General features: G+C 46.5%; 1 protein-coding gene across 1 annotated transcript in view; it reads left to right on the plus strand.

Moving 5' to 3' along the window:
- The first annotated feature begins 13,034 nt into the window (after positions 1–13,034).
- LOC123745002 (forkhead box protein F1) overlaps positions 13,035–17,607 on the plus strand; it is a 119,900-nt gene continuing 115,327 nt past the window's right edge. Inside the window, exon 1 of the mRNA XM_045725250.2 lies at positions 13,035–14,477. Coding sequence (XP_045581206.1) covers positions 13,607–14,477 — 871 coding nt within the window. The 5' untranslated portion in view covers positions 13,035–13,606. The remainder of the gene's footprint in view (positions 14,478–17,607) is intronic.

Consider the following 17,607-nt stretch of genomic DNA (forward strand, 5'->3'; position numbering starts at 1 on the left):
GATTAAAAGAATTGCAACCGGGAGTGCTACTTGCCTTCACAAGGCTCCTGCAGCTTCTCCGAAGCACAAACCAGGTTTTTGCACAATCCCCCCCCCCCATGCACCCGGGCTCTGTCAACCAAATGTTCTACCTCTTCGCCCTGTGTACTGTACTTTACTGTACTACTGTATACAGCACTGTACTTTCCCAGTCCTCTGTGACGGACCTCTTGGCTCTCCCACTCCTTTGTAACAGATTCACATTAAGAATCTTTACTCATAACAACTTCTACAAATCACTGGACTCTTCTTCGGCAATTCTTGGAATTAACTGTAAAATGTGTACTGATACACCATTTCCAGAGACTGGTAACGGATTAGGCACATTAAAGTCCTCTAAGCCTAAGGTGAGGCTCTCACTCAACCAGTTACTGACCAGACCCAACAGCACTTAACCGACTGGACATTCCCTGAAACTTACATGTACATGTGATCCAAGAGCGACTAACTTCATTTAAGTACGGCGTTCCAGAAGGGAAATGCTCGCTACATCCTCCATTCTTGTCTGACATCTGAGGAGCTTGAGGACTACAACCTCTTCAACTTTACTATATTCCTTTTATGCGAGTAATAAATTGTGAATAATAAGGCAACGAATAAAATGGCCAACTAAAGACAGTGGTATAAGACAATATGCAATAGTACAATAGAGGACAATGATACCTACAAGAATCCATCTCATCTTATATTCCCTTCTTCAAGGGGAAGGGTCCTCACTAAGAATTAATTTTTTTTTATTTTGCTTGTTGTTGATCAAGCGTTCAGCTAGAACTCGCATCAGAATCACTTCTCCTAAACAGAAAACCAAAGTACACCTGTAACTTGTCCTTGTGTCCATCAGACAAACACAAGGAGTCCCCTGTGTAACCTGTCCTCGTGTCCACCAGACAAACACACTACAATTTCTCCTTACATTCGTCAATCGTCTGCAGAAGCAAGAACAGTAAATTGTCTCACTTTATTGTCCACAAGATCACACAAACTTCATCGTCATCTAGAAAAGTAATTCGTGAAAGAAGAACGCAACTGAAGGCTATGAATAATCTGGCGAGCCTCATTCATCCGTTTAGTCAATACCACCATTATCTATGTCCCCCCCTACCCCCTCCTTTAACACCTATAGTCTCGCTTTACTGCACTCTCCCTCCTTTATCTTCCCTTCCACACCCCTCATCTCCCTTCTCCCCTCGTATATCTGGTCTCTTACCTTTCTTCCCGAGCGCGTTACTTCCCCCACCACCACCACCTCTTTCCTTCCCCACAACACCCCCATCCCCCCAGGAGGCAGTGTCAAAATATACTGTGGTTCCTCCCAGCAAACAATTTTTACTTCTCTTCGACGTTCCTGGAAAGTTGAGGACAGTCGTGGAGACGTTGTTTTTGTCGTTGCGGAAACTTTAGTTTAATCAGGTGTAGATGTGTTGTCGTAACTTCTACACTAACGAAAAAAAAACTTTGTTTTTATACTTTACGCTTTGCGTAATAGTGGCTTTAGGCATTGTATGTACTAGCTCTACCTATAAGTCAACCAATCTTTGTAAAAATTTATTGTATGTATGTACCTTACCTAAATAAACATTTTATTTTATTTTATTTTATATACATGAATTGTCAATGTGTCAAGAGTAAAAACAGAAGAATTTGAGAAAGGGTAGATTCATAGACCATCTGAATGAGTGAAAGTTTGAAAGTGAGATTTTGAGAAAGAGTAACAGTGAATGTGAATGATGGAGAGAGAGAGAGCGAGACTATGTCGGAGTGAGAGAGAGGGAAAGTAGCATTGAAAGTGAGGAGGTGGAAGCTAGGAAGGAAGAAAATGAGTTTGGAAATAAGAATGAGAAAGTGTGAGGGGCGAAAGAAGAAGTGAGTGAATGTGTAAATAAATGAATGAAAGAGTAACACAACCAGAGGTCAGCATTAAGCATTAATAAGACCTACTACATGCTCACCGCCATGCTCACCCGGTAAGAGTAACACAACCAGAGGTCAGAATTAAGCATTAATAAGACCTACTACATGCTCACCGCCATGCTCACCCGGTAAGAGTAACACAAACACAGGCCAGCATTAAGCATTAATAAGACCTACAACATACTCACCGCCATGCTCACCCGGTAAGAATAACACAAACACAGGCCAGCATTAAGCATTAGTAAGACCTACTACATGCTCACCGCCATGCTCACCCGGTAAGAATAACACAAACACAGGCCAGCATTAAGCATTAGTAAGACCTACTACATGCTCACCGCGCGGGTAAATTGTTTGATGCCTTCACAAACACACTCCACCTCCGCCAAAATGCACAAGATCTCTTTGCTCAAAATTATATAACAAGTGAAACATTCACATTTAGGACGACGTTAACTGCCTCAACTGCATACAAAAAGTAATGATGATAATTATCATTATAAAATGATGAAATAATAATAAATTATTAAAATGTAAAATAACCCAAAACACACACACATTATATATATATATATATATATATATATATATATATATATATATATATATATATATATATATATATATATATATATATATATATATATAACTGTCACTTGGTCCGTAACAAGTGAGAGTTTTAAAAGCTACAAGTTACAAGATGGTGATTACAGTTAATGGTTAAGGGTTGTATATATCTTGGAGTTCCTGTTTTTCAGTTTACATTTCTAACATTCAGTTTATTTCCCTTCATGCACATCTGTCTGTCTCCAGGTTTCCACACTGCATTTTTGGTTCACGCAGCTGTCCACATTGTAACAAGCGAGCAGCTGTCCACATTGTAACAAGCGAGCAGCTGTCCACATTGTAACAAGCGAGCAGCTGTTCACATTGTAACAAGCGAGCAGCTGTCCACATTGTAACAAGGGAGCAGCTGTTCACATTGTAACAAGCGAGCAGCTGTCCACATTGTAACAAGCGAGCAGCTGTCCACATTGTAACAAGCGAGCAGCTGTTCACATTATAACAAGCGAGCAGCTGTTCACATTGTAACAAGCGAGCAGCTGTCCACATTGTAACAAGGGAGCAGCTGTTCACATTGTAACAAGCGAACAGCTGTCCACATTGTAACAAGCGAGCAGCTGTCCACATTGTAACAAGCGAGCAGCTGTCCACATTGTAACAAGCGAGCAGCTGTCCACATTGTAACAAGCGAGCAGCTGTTCACATTATAACAAGCGAGCAGCTGTTCACATTGCAACAAGCGAGCAGCTGTCCACATTGTAACAAGCGAGCAGCTGTCCACATTGCAACAAGCGAGCAGCTGTCCACATTGTAACAAGCGAGCAGCTGTCCACATTGCAACAAGGGCATACAGCTATTGTTTAAACAAACGCAGCTTGACATTTGCCAGGATGGAGCAGCGTCGGCCACAGTATCGCATTCAACCGCCAGAGAGCGCAAGAGTTCCCAATGTGTTAGTTTGTCATGGCTGCCGGCATGTTAGTTTCCTCTCTTGTATAATAATTGACACATTTCATTAATGAGTGTTTTTATTTGGTTTATACAATTATCTTGCACTTTAAAAACTCAAGTCAACTGTCAACAGCCAGCTGACTCCCGGTTACACTCTGTCATCTTCGAGACTAAGACGGAGCATCCCACATACTCTCCCAGACATCGTTAAGATATAGGAGACTTGTAAGCTGTAGTAGGCCTATTGGTCCACAGCGAGGTGCTTCACCTCATTCTCATTTATATATTCTGCTGCTCCAATCAAATTGACGGGAGACATCTCCCGTCATGCAGGGTGCAGTCACACCTCCACAGATCTCCAGTATCAGCTCTTGATACTGGTGATGGCTCAAAAGGCCCACCACTTACGGGCTATTCATGCCCGTGCCACCTTTTGGGTGGCTTAATCTTCATCAATCAACCAAATTGTTTCCACTTGGACCTTTGAAAATGTTGACAAGGGTCAATGAAATGCTTCTCTTAGCGTCGGGCCACAATTAAATTGCAAAATGAATTTTGGAGAGTTACTTTTTGAATCTCCTTTTGAACCCTTGAACCTTCTAAGTTAAGAAAAACGTTGCTCACTGGCCTTGTTATTCTTGTTGCGTTACAATCTAATATTCTGATGTAAATTATTTGTCGAATCTGGCCTTAACGTTTTGGATGGAGGTGGTTTCCATAACGTCATCTTTCAGTACACTTCAGTTATTGACTACTCACACAAGGTGCGATTATTTCCCCATATTCCTTCAGCTCATTTGCGTTTTCAGCTTCCACCAGGTCCTTTTGTCTTACAATTTGATGAGGTGATCCTTGTCCGGTTGGTTGGTCCTTATCTTTTGCTGTAATGCCATTTTTAAATTGCCTCCTGGCTTGGGTCCAATCGCTTGGGCTGGACGGTAGAGCGTCATGCAGGTCGGCGTTCAATCCCCGACCGTCCAAGTGGTTGGGGCACCATTCCTTCCCTCCCCAGTCCTATCCCAAATCCTTATCCTGACCCCTTCTCAGTGCTATATAGTCGTAATGACTTGGTGCTTTCCCCCTGATAGTTCCCTTCCCTTTCCTGGCTTGGGTGTACTTATTTCAGGTTTTCTTTATTGCTTCTCTACGATTATCTTGAGACCCCCTAAAGTAGACCGCTGTATTACTTAAGGATCTACTTTACATGTCTCGCCCACCTCCTCCTTGAATGATATGAAGTGATCCTTTGTATCGGGATATTTGTCAAAAATGACTCTAATGTGTGTGTGTGTGTGTGTGTGTGTGTGTGTGTGTGTGTGTGTGTGTGTGTGTGTGTGTGTGTGTGTGTGTGTGTGTGTGTTCAACAACATCAACCAGGAACTCACCCAAGAAATTGGATGATGAATCAGCCAATCTCCCCCTCGACCTGGAGGATGTGAAGCTCCGTCGTAGGCTGTAGCAGGAACCACTCCTCCGGGCCCCCTCATCATATGGCCCCTCACTTGAGATCCTGGAGGACAAATATACACACAGGGGCCCAACCACCGGGGAACACACTAAGGAGTGACGCAGTGGGGGCGCCCCGCTTGCTGCGTCTTGAGCAAGGGGCTGAAGCCTCTTCAAAGAAGACTTCCCGGTCCCTCCGTGTCCCGGATAACCCAATACCTCCTTCCTGCTCACAGGATGAGTATGGGGTGCACAATAAACTAGCTGCCTCTGACGGCAACAAATTAATACAAAAATCCTTCCTGGGAGGTTATCTTGAGGTTATCTTGAGATGATTTCGGGGCTTTTTAGTGTCCCCGCGGCCCGGTCCTCGACCAGGCCTCCACCCTCAGGAAGCAGCCCGTGACAGCTGACTAACACCCAGGTACCTATTTTACTGCTAGGTAACAGGGGCATAGGGAGAAAGAAATTCTGCCCATTGTTTCTCGCCGGCGCCTGGGATCGAACCCAGGACCACAGGATCACAAGTCCAGCGTGCTGTCCGCTCGGCCGACCGGCTGGGAGGTTGTGTTCTTTGTGTCAGGTGATATGTTCTCTGATATCTCGTTCTCTGATATCTCGTTCTCTGATATCTCGTTCTCTGATATCTCGTTCTCTGATAGTCTTGTTGCTTAGTGGTCACTATGAATGTTCTTATGGGTAACCCATTTATTTGTGACTTTTAATTCCCTTTCGGAGTTACCTGAAATGCCGCGTTCTTGCGTACCTAATGATTATAAAGTACTGTTTATAGTAATAGTTGCAGTTGTTGATATATTATGTGGCAAGTGGATGGGCCTTCAACATGTGTGCCTTCCATTTGTCTGCAGGTCTGCTTCCTGGTCTACTTCCCTGCATATTTAGCAGTCCCCGTGGGGTATTGGTTAAGACACTCGCCTGGCGTTTCGCGAGCACTTTGTCCTGGGTTCATATCCTGGCCGGGGAGGATTGACTGGGATTGACAGTTAAGGATAACAATCCTTAATTGTAGCTTCTGTTTCTCCAACAGTAAAATGGGTACCTATTTCCCTGCCCATCTGGCTCCTGGCCAGCTTCCAGGTCACCTTCCCTGCCCATCTGGCTCCTGGCCAGCTTCCAGGTCTACTTCCCTGCCCATCTGGCTCCTGGCCAGCTTCCAGGTCTACTTCCCTGCCCATCTGGCTCCTGGCCAGCTTTCAGGTCCACTTCCCTGCCCATCTGGCTCCTGGCCAGCTTCCAGGTCACCTTCCCTGCCCATCTGGCTCCTAGCCAGCTTCCAGGTCACCTTCCCTGCCCATCTGGCTCCTGGCCAGCTTCCAGGTCTACTTCCCTGCCCATCTGGCTCCTGGCCAGCTTCCAGGTCACCTTCCCTGCCCATCTGGCTCCTGGCCAGCTTCCAGGTCCACTTCCCTGCCCATCTGGCTCCTGGCCAGCTTCCAGGTCACCTTCCCTGCCCATCTGGCTCCTGGCGCCAGCATGATATTTCCTGTTGACGTATACGCTGTAATTTCCTTTTTTTCGAGACGAGCGTCACTGGAGTGTTTAATATTTTGTGTTTAGTCTCTTTTCTCTTTGTAATGTCTTAGATATTTCCCGTCATCTGGTGTTATCTTGCTCTTGCTTTCGATGTTATCCGTCTTGGGCGTCTCAGGCTCTTGGATATATCCTTGTTATTATTTTGTCCTGCTTTCTTTGATTTGTTATTCCCTATATATTTTGCCCTGTTGAGATTGACCAGAGTATTCATAATGTCTTTGGTATTACAAGTCGTCCGAGATATCTTAATTTTGTTGTATTTTATTGAAGCCGTGCACGATAGCGGTTATCAGGTACTATTTCATCACAACTTCAGTCCAACAGTTGGGGTCTGAGATAAAGGCATTTGGGTTGTCCAGCCTGTGGACACTCGATAACAGGGCTGTTAGTGCGATAACAGCCCTACCTCCGTCAGGAAGTAGACTCAGTTTAGTTCATTTATTATGCACCCCATACCCATCTTGTGGGCGGTAGTGGAAAGGGTTAGAGGCACATAATGGGCTCAGGGACTGAACCCCACAATTCATTTAGCTAAGCAAGTTACAATCATGATGAGCTAGTTACAAAATTTAATATAAGTCGTCACATCATAAATGGGTTCGAGACCGACCACAAGTACAGGTTCTTAATTAAGCAACTGACATGTGGAGAGCTAGTGTCAAAATTGATATGTTTGTCCTGCACACCGCCCCCAATCCAGTGGGCAGCAGTGGATAGGTTACAGTCACTCAGTCACTACCTACAGTTAGCAAACTGGGGATATTTGGCTAAAATTTCTGGTAGCAGATCATTTTGAATGAAATTTATAGTTTAGGGAAATGTCTAAAAAATTCTCAAGATCTACACACTTGATATAAAGGGGCTACGCAAGCGTGTCTGGGCAAGACACAGTCTTCAAACCATGCGGGGAGGTGAGCTAACAATCCACAATCGACTTGAGAATGGTCCAGGACGGACCGAAACGTCGTCGTCCCTTCACCTTCTAGTGTGTGGTCTGGTCAACTTACTTTAGCCACGTTATTGTGACTCGTCGCCTACAGGTGAGCTAACACATGTGGAAATATAATTCAAAAGGTAAGTAATGAAGGAAAGAAAAAACAATACACGAAAAATATATGAAACTGAAGGCAGAGAAAAATACTCCAAACACACGATCTTCTTGAGGTTATCTTGAGATGATTTCGGGGCTTTTAGTGTCCCCGCGGCCCGGTCCTCGACCAGGCCTCCACCCCCCAGGAAGCAGCCCGTGACAGCTGATTAACACCCAAGTACCTATTTTACTGCTAGGTAACAGGGGCATAGGGTGAAAGAAACTCTGCCCATTGTTTCTCGCCGGCGCCCGGGATCGAACCCAGGACCACAGGATCAAAAGTCCAGTGTGCTGTCCGCTCGGCCGACCGGTTCCCCATGAGAGATATTTCAATCCCGTAGGAGGTACAGCGGCCACAGGATCAGTTAAACTGTTGCAAGATGCAAGAATGAGCGGCTGGTGGAGGAGGTCCCGAAGGAAGTGAGGCTGCAAGCATATGTGGCGGCCCTGGACACAAGATCCTTGAGCCAAGGTCATGGAATAGGAAACTATGTCCACTGGTTTAAGTCCTGCGTTGCGTCCTTCCGTGAGGCAAGTGAAGGACTCACTGCGTCGCCTTTGGAAGTTTGAAGCAACATCCTTGCCCTATATACACCATGTGAGGCGGAGCCCAGCTGCTTCCTAACTTCCCAGAGCACTGCCTCAGCCACACCACAGTGTGACTAACTATAGAACACCAGACCATAATATGGATCAGCACAGAACAGTACACCATAGAACGATAAAGTATAGAACAGCACATCTTTGGATAGCAGAACATGGAACATCAGATCATAGAACAGCAGACCTCAGGACAGCAGGCCAAAGAACAGCAGACCCCAGGACGGGTGACCATAGTGTGACGGACCCTAATGTAACAACGAGACCAACAGAACACAACACAAGGGATGAAGAAGGGTGTACTAAGATATACAGTGTGAGAGAAGTATGACAGGAGTAAGTGATCTTAGGTGTTCCCGGGGTATACACGATGCCCTCATCTCACACTACACTCTACTCATGTACAAAACACTTGAATACACTATGATATTGATGGCTACAGGTGCAAAAATGTTCAAACGTAACTGATGAGTCTTCGCGTTGAAGATGTCTAAATACAAGGGATAATGTCCGCTCTTCGAAGTCCTCCTTCCCTTCCTCCTCCTTCTCCTTTCTCCTTCCTTATCAGTGCCTCTTCCCTCATCACTATTATCACTCCTGTGAACATCTTATACCTCACAAAACACAATCATCACTCACCACTCACCCTCACCACTACTACCCATCACCTTCCTCACAATCAATCACCCTCCCTCACTACCCAACCATAATCACTAACCCCATCTTCACTACCACCCTTTCTGCATAAAATGAAAAAATCAGGGAGTACCTAAGCGACAGAGAACAGAGAGTCACACCGAGAGAAGAGACCTCAGAATGTCGGGATTTTACCAACGGCATCACAAAGGAGTCAGTATTATGGTCCATTCTATTATTAATCTATGTGAATGCTATATCAGAGGGAATAGACACCCCTCGTCTGTTATTACGAATCATGTATCAATTACGAGGAATACGCAAACGACGGAAGATTGTATGATTGCTGTATGGTGTCTATTAATCTTGTTTAAATTACGAACCAAGTTGTCAATGTAATCAATCAGAGCTTTAATATAACAATGTGCTTTACTATACTTACTAATCTCTCTCATCTCATTTTTTTCTTGCAATGTATCTGTTAATTCTGCTAGAATTTAATTTACTTAAAATTATCTGTTAGATTAAGGACCTGCCCGAAACGCTGCGCGTACTAGTGGCTTTACAAGATTGTAAATACTATGCTATGTATTCTCTCAAACCCAATGTACCTTCTTGTATATAAATAAATAAATAAATAGATTGCAGGAAGGCTCTGGAGATGATGAAAGAGTGGTTGATCAAGTGGCCGCTTGATTGATCTAATTGGTAAGTGATGTGGGTCAATATTAGGGAATTGTTTGTGTGTATTCACCTAGTTGTAGGCGATGAGTCACAATAACGTGGCTAAAATATGTTAACCAGACCACACACTAGAAGGTGAAGGGACGACGACGTTTCGGTCCGTCCTGGACCATTCTCAAGTCGATTTCACCTAGTTGTGTTTTTGCGGGGGTTGAGCTTCGGTCTTTCGGTCCTCGCCTGTTCTCTCGGTGTGTGTGTGTGTGTGTGTGTGTGTGTGTTTAACTATTTAAAATGTGTACTGTATGTTTTGTTTGTATGTTCGCACATGTGTGCGTTTAGATGTACATCTTTGCCTCTCTACGGTTGAGATTTTGGGCCTATTGTCTGCAAAGCATATATTTTAGTTTATTTGATTTATTATATACCCAATACCTATATTGTAAGCTGTGATGGACCTCATACCTATAATGTGAGCGGTAGCTTCCTTGCGGTACTTCAGAGGAACAACATTCCCTTGGTTCGATCTCTGACCAGTCCTCCTGGTTAGTAGTCTGGTCAACCAGGCTGTTAGACGCAGCTGCTCGTAGTATGACGTAGGATTCACATCCCGGTTGATTAGGTTGCCTTTAGAAGTGTTTATCAGGTTATCTCTTGAACACCGTGAGAGCTCGTCCAGGTATACCGCTGAGAGAGAGAGAGAGAGAGAGAGAGAGAGAGAGAGAGAGAGAGAGAGAGAGAGAGAGAGAGAGAGAGAGAGAGAGAGAGAGAGAGAGAGAGAGAGTGTTGAACAATCTTGAGCCCATGATGATGATAAGAGTTCTCTCTCGGCGTACTAATTACACCTCTGCAATTACAATAATTACACGTCTTTCAACAGGCTACCTTGCACATTCTGTCAGCCCTCCTGGCGCCAGATTCACGAAAGCACTTACGCAAACACTTACGAACCTGTACATCTTTTCTCAATCTTTGGCGGCTTTGTTTCCAATTATTAAACAGTTAATGAGCTCCGAAGCACCAGGAGGCTGTTTATAACAATAACAACAGTTGATTGGCAAGTTTTCACGCTTGTAAACTGTTTAATAAATGTAACCAAAGCCGTCAAAGATTGAGGAAAGATGGACACGTTCGTAAGTACTTGCGTAAGTGCTTTCGTGAATCTGCCCCCTGGTCTTATGTAGAATTATTTCCGGGTGAAGATTTTGAAAGGATACAGCGGGATATAATGGGTTCAGGATCTGAACCCAAAGAAGTCGTTTACGTAAGCAAGTTACAGCAGTGACGACGAGTTAGTTACATAATATGTGAATGCTGGTCAACCAGGCTGTTAAACTGTTAAACTATAAAGATATTGTTAATTTATGTTACCAGACTGTTGACACAGTGACCTAGAGAGGTCAGTAGTTGACCCGCGATACTCGATGAGCCTAATAGGCTTCCTGTCCCGAATAATGGGACATCAGGACACATTACAGTAATGGGGACACATATGGGACGATTAGAATTAATACCATTTTTGATTCACTAATCTTCATCAGCACAGACAAGAACATGTGGCAAGATTTATTAATGAAATTATAGAGAACTAATAGTTTATAGACAAAAAAATATTTTAAAGTGTCACCAACTGTACTTTGTTATGTACTGATTAAGAATATTTTGGTTAAAGTATGTTGACCAGACCACACACTAGAAGGTGAAGGGACGACGACGTTTCGGTCCGTCCTGGACCATTCTCAAGTCGATTAAGAATGAATCGATTGAGATTGAATCTCAATCGACTTGAGAATGGTCCAGGATGGACCGAAACGTCGTCGTCCCTTCACCTTCTAGTGTGTGGCCTGGTCAACATACTTTAGCCACGTTATTGTGACTCGTCGCCTGCAATATTTTAGTCAGGTCCAGGGCGAGGCTGGCGGGGCTGGCGTTTAGGGCCGCAGGCGACAATGTCGGGTTTTTCCCTCAATATTCGATTGATTGTAATTGATTTGCTTAAACAACTCCTAGATCCCGCCAAGCACACGATGAAACTACGATGCAACAACGTTCGAACAAGTTGTGATATCTTTTGACAAGTTGTGACACCTTTAGACAAGGTGTAACACCTTTAGACAAGGTGTAACACCTTTAGACAAGGTGTAACACCTTTAGACAAGGTGTAACACCTTTAGACAAGGTGTAACACCTTTTGACAAGCTGTAACACCTTTAGACAAGGTGTAACACCTTTAGACAAGTTGTAACACCTTTAGACAAGCTGTAACACCTTTAGACAAGTTGTAACACCTTTTAACGTGACACAACTTTGTACGAAGTTGTAACAAGGTAACACTAGGGAGCGTTAAGTTACGCGTTACAGGGTCGATCGGTTTCACCAATTATGTCAACATTTACGCTGTGGTAAAGACCTACACAAGGGGGGTCTCTCTCCTGAATGACTGCCAACCCGTCCTCGCGAATAATAACATCGCATTTTGCCGTATAAATGCCCCCCCCCCACCAACGGGCAAAATATGATGTGTTATAGCGTCATAGTGGCTCGCACAATTTACGAGTGGGCCCCGTTTTCTACGCGTGGGTCCTGTGGTAGGTTAGGTTCCGGCAATTTAGTACATCGTTTTAGTGATGTTGTGTCAAGTCAAGAGGACGAGCCGCACGAATACGTTACTGACACACGAACAAATTAAAGAATAAATAAAATTAAGAATAAATGAATCAATTTATTCATAAATTAGAATAAATGAATCAATTTATTCATAAATTAGAATAAATGAATCAATTTCTTCATAAATAAGAATAAATGAATCAATTTATTCATAAATAAGAATAAATAAGATCTATTTATTCAGTCACAAGAATAAATTCAATACATGGCTTATTGACCCATACGAGGTCACTCCTATATATATATATATTTACGCATGTAGAAAGATTATTGCTTTATTCATTAGGCAAAAAAAATATAAATTTCAAGTTTATATTTGTAGTTGAACTGGTGTATTAATACGAGTAATACATTGAACAAGAGGAGTCCACTGACGCTGACACACAAGACCGCCTCAGCTGTGTCATTACCACAAGACAAATTACCGGGATATCAACTTGAAGATGCCAGGTTTCAGAAAATCCATTACCAGCAGAACATTAGATAGGAATGACCCGAGGGCCAATCAGAGCGGCGAGATGCCCCCCTGAGGGTCCGCCCCGAGTCGCCTGGAGCCAATCAGGGTGGCGCCTGCGGGTTCCTGGCTCTTGGCCCCGCCCCCCTCGTCCCGCTGTGGGCGGGGCGACGGACGGCTCAAGAATGTGGGTGGTCTTGGGTAGCGATGTTCTTGGCTTCCTCGGCCATGTTCTTGGAAAAGAACTGAATGATGGGACCTGAAATAGCCGTCTTCATTGCCGCAAAAAAATATATATATTTCGATGTTTCGAGTCTTAAGCTCTATTTTACACAGCAGTATTTACAATTTATATTTTCACCGTATTAACTACGGTCAATAATTAAATAAAAATCACGGAGGCTCGCGGAAAAATGTGATATTTTAATTAATATTTAATTAAAAAAAATTGCGTTTAAAGGCATATGATAGCGGAAAGATTTTGTAGGTTGGGGTAGCGTCTCGGGGCACCCTCTCGGGCAGGCGAAACAAACAAGGGTATAATGATCGCGGCATTTTACGGAGCAGCCGCCATGCCCCGCCTTCTGCGACCGCGCATGCGTGGTGGGCGGCCCGGGGCACAGCCAGGGCCTGCCCGAGGCGGTGGCACGCTCACCTGGGCACGACCTGACCAGTGCCACCCCGACCTAGAGCGGACTGTGACCCCCGGCCAGAGCGTGAGACTTGTAGGGCAGCGTACCCAGGAGCCATCTCCTCCCCCCACCCCCCCAGGAGCGTCCCACCTGCCACTTGACTAGTAAATATTTACCCATTTGAACACTTGTGAAGCCTAAGGCCCCGTTGAGCACGAGCGGCGGCACTGCCGGTGAGCACGACGCGCCTGCCCGCCGCCACAAGTCAACACGGAGCACCGCGGCGTCGCCGTCAGCGCCACAATCGCGGCTCTCGGGTTCAGGAGTGTGGCGGGTACGGCCGAGTTCGGCGACCTGGCACTCTTGGCCAGCGCTGTGGCCATGAAAGGCGAAGAAGACGGCGGAGTGGCGGCCCTAGCGCCGCTGGTGCCTCCCGAGGAGGTCCCGCCGGCGCCAATCACCGAGGTCCCCAACGACGCCCCTACGGGAGTTGCCGCCTCTAACGGCAACAACGAGAAGACCTCGGGCGGCGGTAAGCGGGGGGGAGCCCGCCGGCAGGAGAAGCCGCCCTACTCCTACATCGCTCTCATCGTCATGGCCATCCAGAGCTCCCCTCAGAGGCGTCTGACGCTCTCGGAGATCTATCAGTTCCTGCAACAGCGGTTTGCTTTCTTCCGCGGCTCCTACACCGGCTGGAAGAACTCGGTGCGCCACAACCTCTCCCTCAACGAGTGCTTCATCAAGCTGCCCAAGTCGATGGGCCGGCCAGGCAAGGGCCACTACTGGGCCATCGACCCCACGGCCGAGCTCATGTTCGAGGAGGGATCCTTCCGGCGGCGTCCTCGAGGATTCCGCAGGAAGGTTCAGGCCATGAAGCCGTACCCGCTGTACCAGGGAGGGGCGCCTTCCCTGGCGACGCCCTACGACGTGTGCGGGTCTCAGCTGCCCCCGGCCAGCCAGTACGGCCAGTACCCGTCCTACCAGGACTACGCCAGCTACCCGCAGCCGCCCACATCCTACGGCGGCAACATGTACTCCGCCTCCTGCTCGCTGCCATCCTACAGCGGCGGCGGCGGCGTGGCAGAGTACCCGCCCGCCTCCCCTGGTGTCTACACCAGCATGACGCCCGCCGCGCCCCTCCCGCCCATGGGCGCCCTCGGTGATCGAGACATGTGGTCAGCCCTCACGCCCAACACGACGCCCACCCTCACGCCCACGGCCGCCTACGTCAAGCAGAGCAACAGCCCGACAGGTGAGTGGCAGCAGACGGGGCTGGTGGAGCACCTCCAGGCTCCTCCACCTACCATAACACTCACTATTTATTCACTTGAAAGGCTTTTAATTTCAATGTTCTTTTTATCGGTGTAGTCAAAATAATGATTGGCAACTTATATTTCACTATGAAAACAGTCGAGTATAAGCGCCACCAAACAGGCACTTCAGCCTGTTAACAGGTAAATGTATTTTGATCGCGTGGGTGTTTAATTAGCAGGTGACATACCGCCAGGAGTCTTCAGAGCCTCCTCCAGGGAACAGGAGATTGTTAGCCCTCGTAGTTCAACACTCTTGCTAACCTCAGTATTGAACCCGCGGCAGGGAATCCTTGATACGTGGTAGGGGATCTATAACCCGTGGTAGGGGATCTATAACCCGTGGTAGGCGATCTATAACCCGAGGTAGGGGATCTATAACCCGTGGTAGGGGATCTATAACCCGTGGTAGGGGATCTATAACCCGTGGCAGGGAAGCCTTAACCAATGGCAGGGAATCTTCAATCAGCGATGGGAAGCTTGAATTGGTGGTACAGAAGCTTTAATCCACGGCTTGGAAGCTTTAATTCGTGATAGGGGATCTATAACTCGTGGTAGGGGATCTATAACCCGTGGTAGGGGATCTATAACCCGTGGTAGGGGATCTATAACTCGTGGTAGGGGATCTATAACCCGTGGTAGGGGATCTATAACTCGTGGTAGGGGATCTATAACCCGTGGTAGGGGATCTATAACCCGTGGCAGGGGATCTATAACCCGTGGTAGGGGATCTATAACCCATGACAGGGGGGGACTTACTACAACCCATGACAGGGGGACCTACAACCCATGACAGGGATGTGACAGCCGCTTGCTCTCCCGCTCTTGATACTGTTATCAGCGAAACAAGAGAGAGAGAGAGAGAGAGACTAATAGTTATCATTTGTCATAAACGCTAAGCAAACTTCCGGCCAATTATTGTATGCCTGTTGTGGTTGGCGGCGCTCCCAGAGACACAGATACCTGTCAAGCGACAATGGCGGGCGACGAGCCGTTCAGCTGTTTTTGCCCAGCGCGTCGTGTCGAGGCATTTCAACACATATTTTTCTTATCCGGATTGGATAAATTCTTCGGTGATCGCGGGGACAGGCAGGTGACATCTTGGTGTGGGTTTTGTGTCGTCGGGTTGGGACTTGGGTGACTGGGGGTGTTGTTTGTGTGTGTGTGTGTGTGTGTGTGTTTGGGTTGGAGTTTGTACTGTCAGTGGAGGTGTAAGAGCAGTGTGTATACTGATGGCTTAGGTAATCTCTATGGCCCTCAGGTGTGTACTGGCTTGTATGAGCCGCGGTCATGCCTGTCTCGGTGTATTAATGTATATGTGTGGCAGTGGTGGTAGTTCTGAGTGTGTGTGTGTGTGTGTGTGTGTCTGGTTGAAGGGATGATGATGGTGGTGGTGATTGTTGTGTGTCCGTACTGGTCATGATATTTGTGGTGGTGGTGCAGGAATAAATGTTGTGATGGTGGTGGAATTGATGTTGTGGTGGTTCAGGCAGATGTTGTTGTATTGGTGGTGGTTAAGGCTGTAGTTGTAGTGTTGACGGTGGTGGTTCAGGCAGATGTTGTTGTGGTTGTAGTGGTAGTGATGACGGCGATGGTTGTTGAGGCAGTTAGTGACACTTACAACGTCTCTGGAGCAGTGTTGGGGATAGTTTAAGCGGTGATAGTGGTGGTGGGAGCGACTTGTGCCCGTGTCTCCGTGTACACGGGGTCTTGGCACCACCAATATTATGATAACTGTGATGCCAAGTGAGTGCCGGTAGCCTGACACCACCAGTGCCACGCTCAAGGGTAATGTTGGCCTCAGGTAGGAACACTTTTTGCACTCAAGAATAATTATTTCCATATTATTGTGTGGGTGGCTGTGTAGATTGGTATGCGTGCGTTTATCTAAGTGTGTGGCGGCCTTTGTAAGTGTACGCTTATCTGAGAGTTGATGCTGCCTATGTGTATGTATATATATATATATATATATTATTATATATATATATATATATATATATATATATATAAAAGGATGGTTGCTTTTTCCAAGTTTCTGGAAACAACAAGGATTGCCTCACCTTAAAGTTACCTTGAAGCGGTTGCGAGAATCAATGTTCTCGCGGCCAGGTCTCCTAGTTGGTGGTCTGGTCAACCAGGCTGTTGGGCACGCTTTGGCAACATTCCTAAGAGTTATCCCCTTTACCCAGCTTAGCACTCCTTCAGACGCACCAGCATGCTGATCTAGCGTGCGTAATAATTGTGTGGAACAGTGTCCAAGACGTCCTGACAATCTAGGAGGATACAATCGCCTCACCACTTCCCTCTCTCTCTTGTTGAATTTCCGTTGTCTTACGTGCGTGTGTGAGTCTTATAGAGACTGAGCCTAATCCTTGGGTTTGAGCCTAGTGCTCAGTTTAATTCTTCCATTCAATTCCTTGTCAACTCTATGTTTCTCTTATCCTCGTGTTTCAACCGTCTTGAGAACCCCCCCCCCCCCCCGTTTAGCAATTTGTTTCCCCTCAGCTTCGCTTCCATTCCTTTCTCACGGTAGAGCGACGGTCACGCTACATGCAGGCCGGCGTTCAATCCCCGACTGGATCTCTTCCCAAGTGCTATATAGTCGTAATGGCTTGGCGCTTTCTATTGATTGTTCCCATCTCCTATTCCCTCGTCCTGTTCTTCCTGCTTCCTGCCCCTCACTTACCCTTGTCATTCCCCTTCCCGTGAGTAAACACAACATTGAGTGTTCACCGGGGTTTGTTCACCGGGGTTTGTTCACCTGGGTTTGTTCACCGGGGTTTGTTCACCGGGGGTTGTTCACCGAGGTTTGTTCACCTGGGTTGTTCACCGGGGTTGTTCACCGGAGTTGTTCACCGGGGTTTGTTCACCGGGGTTGTTCACCGGGGTTGTTCACTTGGGTTTGTTCACCGGGGTTGTTCACAGGAGTTGTCACCGGGGTTTGTTCACCGGGGTTGTTCACCGGGGTTTGTTCACCAGGGTTGTTCACCGGGGTTGTTCACCGGGGTTGTTCACCTGGGTTTGTTCACCGGGGTTTGTTCACCAGGGTTGTTCACCGGGGTTGTTCACCGG

The sequence above is a fragment of the Procambarus clarkii genome, chromosome 57 (genome assembly GCF_040958095.1).
Source record: "Procambarus clarkii isolate CNS0578487 chromosome 57, FALCON_Pclarkii_2.0, whole genome shotgun sequence".
Classification (NCBI taxonomy): Eukaryota; Metazoa; Arthropoda; class Malacostraca; order Decapoda; family Cambaridae; genus Procambarus; species Procambarus clarkii.